Source organism: Nanorana parkeri, unplaced genomic scaffold (genome assembly GCF_000935625.1).
Source record: "Nanorana parkeri isolate BGI_ZX_2015 unplaced genomic scaffold, ASM93562v1 scaffold3439, whole genome shotgun sequence".
NCBI classification, from domain to species: domain Eukaryota; kingdom Metazoa; phylum Chordata; class Amphibia; order Anura; family Dicroglossidae; genus Nanorana; species Nanorana parkeri.
Window position 1 is genome coordinate 20,743 of NW_017309707.1, and position 3,500 is coordinate 24,242.

At 51.1% G+C, this 3,500-nt stretch overlaps 1 protein-coding gene across 1 annotated transcript in view; it reads right to left on the reverse strand.

Moving 5' to 3' along the window:
• LOC108803141 (NACHT, LRR and PYD domains-containing protein 3-like) overlaps nt 1-425 on the reverse strand; it is a 6,802-nt gene extending 6,377 nt beyond the window's left edge. Inside the window, exon 1 of the mRNA XM_018574981.1 lies at nt 350-425. Within this exon, the coding sequence (XP_018430483.1) occupies nt 350-425 (76 nt within the window). The remainder of the gene's footprint in view (nt 1-349) is intronic.
• Between the last annotated feature and the right edge of the window lie 3,075 nt (nt 426-3,500).

The following is a 3,500-nucleotide window of genomic DNA, read 5'->3' on the forward strand; positions in this document are numbered from 1 at the left end:
GAGAAGCACGCCACCGATCCCATGTAAGCGTTCAGGAAAGATGGTCGCCTCTGCCAAACAGAATACGAGATCAGGGCCCCTCCAGGGACACAAAAGTCCAGAGGGGCCCCATAACCCCGCCCAGGAGTTCCCCCTTCACTTCAAGAAGTTCCCTTTATTCCAGGTCCCTCATGCTGGGTGACGTCACGCCCGGGGGCTCTTACCTCATGGAGACCCCTCTCTTCCTAACCGAGCCCGTGTCCAAAAGGAAGCTCTGCACCCGCCTCTGATTGGCCAACACTACTTCCGCACTGGGGCCTCGCCACCTGATAGGCTGGCAGCAGTGAGTGGGCGGGTTACCGTACCGGACTTGTCACTTTGTCGGCCATATTTGTGTAGATTCTAAGAACGATGTCTCCGATGTGGAGATGAGGCAGAGTCGCCATTTTCATGGAGACCAAATAAAGTGTTTTTGCAGAGGAATCGGCTAAAGAAAAATGTCTGCCGAGAGGCGACCTCTTGTGACCACACAGCTCTTACACTTGGTGCGCTCTGATTGGCTGGAAGGGGTGCGGGATTCCTACGCAAGGCGGGGATGGGGAATGCCGGTTTGGAACGCAAATCCCGGAAGTTCTTCTGAGATAGGTGGAACGCAAATACCGGAAGTTCTTCTGAGATAGGTGGAACGCAAATGCCGGAAGTGGTGCTGGAGAAGCCTATGGGCTGGGGAATTCTGCATGGGGCATAGGCAGCATGGAGGATAAGAGGCTTCCTGTGTGTAGTGAGGGGAGGTTATGCTGTGACTGATGTACAGGAGACCCCCATACCCCAATGTCCTCTCATTGTGTATATATACCTCCCGACAGTCCTGGATTCCGCCGGATTATCCCACATTGGGCCTGGCCGGAGTTCTGGAAAGGGTTTTGTTTGTGATTCTAACAATCGTCTGTGACACTGCGGCGGAGCCTGAAAGAGGAGCAGCATCACTGAGCATTCACATTCCAATAGCATGGTCAGCATGATTGGACTACACCCTTTTAAACCCCGCCCACATGACCACACCCAGCCTTCGCATGCCGCCATCATCCCTCTTCCACGGTGGCGCTCTTTGTCTTGGTGTACATAGGTAACTAGGGGGGACTTCCTGTATGTCACCCCCATAGACATTGGTCACAGTGAACTGGATTCTGGCAGGTCACATGATCTGGCCCGGAGAGGTGAGGGGGATTCTGGAAGGTCGCATGACCTGACCGGAGAGGTGAGGAGGGTTCTGGAAGTTCACATGACCTGACCGGAGAGGTGAGGAGGGTTCTGGAAGGTCACATGATCTGACCGGAGAGGTGAGGAGGGTTCTGGAAGGTCACATGACCGGAGAGGTGAGGAGGGTTCTGGAAGCTCACATGACCGGAGAGCTGAGGAGGGTTCTGGAAGCTCACATGACCGGAGAGGTGAGGAGGGTTCTGGAAGGTCACATGACCGGAGAGGTGAGGAGGGTTCTGGAAGGTCACATGACCGGAGAGGTGAGGAGGGTTCTGGGAGCTGACATGACCGGAGAGCTGAGGAGGGTTCTGGAAGCTCACATGACCGGAGAGGTGAGGAGGGTTCTGGAAGCTCACATGACCGGAGAGCTGAGGAGGGTTCTGGAAGCTCACATGACCGGAGAGGTGAGGAGGGTTCTGGAAGCTCACATGACCGGAGAGGTGAGGATTCTGGGAAAAACAAATTGTGAAAAGATACAATTTTCCACCGTAGGGGATGCCACCATTCTTTCAGAGTATATTTATTTCAAATATATTAATTTAGCTTACATATCAAAACACGGACAAACATATATATGACTGCCTCCGGCTAACGGTGGAAACAAGAGGTAAAGGGCACACCCTGGAAGGCCTCAATATTCTCATGTATGGTTGTTATACTTGGTATCTAGAACTTCCATAAAGTCGGGAAATAATGTCCGTTTTTTGAGCAAAAATGGCATTTAAGGAGTTAACATACACGTGTATGGAGAACAAAGGGAAGAAAAAGAATAGTCAATTTCCTGTAATTAGCGGAGAGATATGCGGGTTTCACTCACAGCGGTGCGTTTCCTGGTTCATGGATCAGGATCTGAAGAGCAAAGTAATGTTGCCGCTGATGTAAGTAGGTCCGGTGATGGAGACAGGTGGTTCAGGAGATATTTCGCTTCATCTCGGCTTCTTCTTCTCCACCGTAGACAGATGCCTACTTACCTTTATCCCGGTGGAAATGGTCTCCAAAGTGATAAAACGGAGGAGGGGATATCTTTTTGGCCGGATCAATGGGGGCGTGGCTTAGTATCCTACTCAATGGTCTTTCCTTTTTCTTCCTGAATGGAGATCAAGAGATGGAGATACATTTGCCGTGAAGTGTAAGGAAACGTGGTGGTAGACGCGGTGGGTTCAGGAGATAAATAACCTTATCTCGGCTTTCCTGCTCGCTGTAGATATGCGCCTTTACTGAGGATATTTGATCAGAAGTAATATGTGAAAGGCCATCCTTCATGCAGACCCACCGGCCTCCATTCACCACACCTTAGATTCACCCACTGCCTTGGCACTGGAGATGTTAACACACCAATGGCATCCTACTCCTGACCATCAGCAAGGTTCTTCCAGTTCCTCACCTCTTAATAACCATCATCAAAGTTCTTCTACATCCACAGCAATTGTGATCAGCAAAGTGGCTGCAGGTTCCCGGACCCTGTTGACCATCAACAACGCTCGAGCAGTTCCTCGGATCTTGTTCACCATCAGCCGAGCTCTACCCGTTCCCCCGATGCTGTGGAAGACTTGGTAAGTACCAAGCTTGGAAAGCCATCGGCACAGTTGAGCATTCTCCACCCAACGTGCCATGCTCTTCTCCTCAGTGTGGCCAGTGGTGTTCTGGGCAGTCTGTGATAGACGTACATAGTAAGATTCACTCTGGAGAGAAACAGTTTGAATGTACTGAGAGAGCTCGGCCAGGTTATAGCCGGACCGTTATTCCTCATCTTCAAGGACTCCATAATGGCTGGTGGAGTACCGAGTGACTGGCGGAAAGTTACGGAAGTCCCGATTATTCAAAAAGGTTCCAGATGCCAACCCGGGAACTACAGAGCAGTCAGTCTAACATCTATAGCATGGAGACTGTTAGAGGGATGATAAAGGACGACTTGGTAGAGTTTGTTCAGGATAATAACCAGCACGGATTTAGGAAGGACTGTTCCTGCCAGACCAACCTACTGACCTTCTACGAAGAGGTGAGTAGAGATCTGGATAGAGGGAGGCCGGTGGATGTGATACGGTACCACATAAACGCTTGCTACAAGCTGAGGTCTATGGGCATAGATGCATGGGGTGTGCATATGGATAGAGAACTGTCTAAAGGAACAGGTACAGAGAGTATCGATAAATGGCTCCTTCTCAGATTAGTCTGGGGTCATGAGTGCTGGGCCTCGGGGATGGGGTCTGTGCTGGGGATGGGGGTCTGTGCTGGGCCTCGGGGATGGGGGGTCTGTGCTG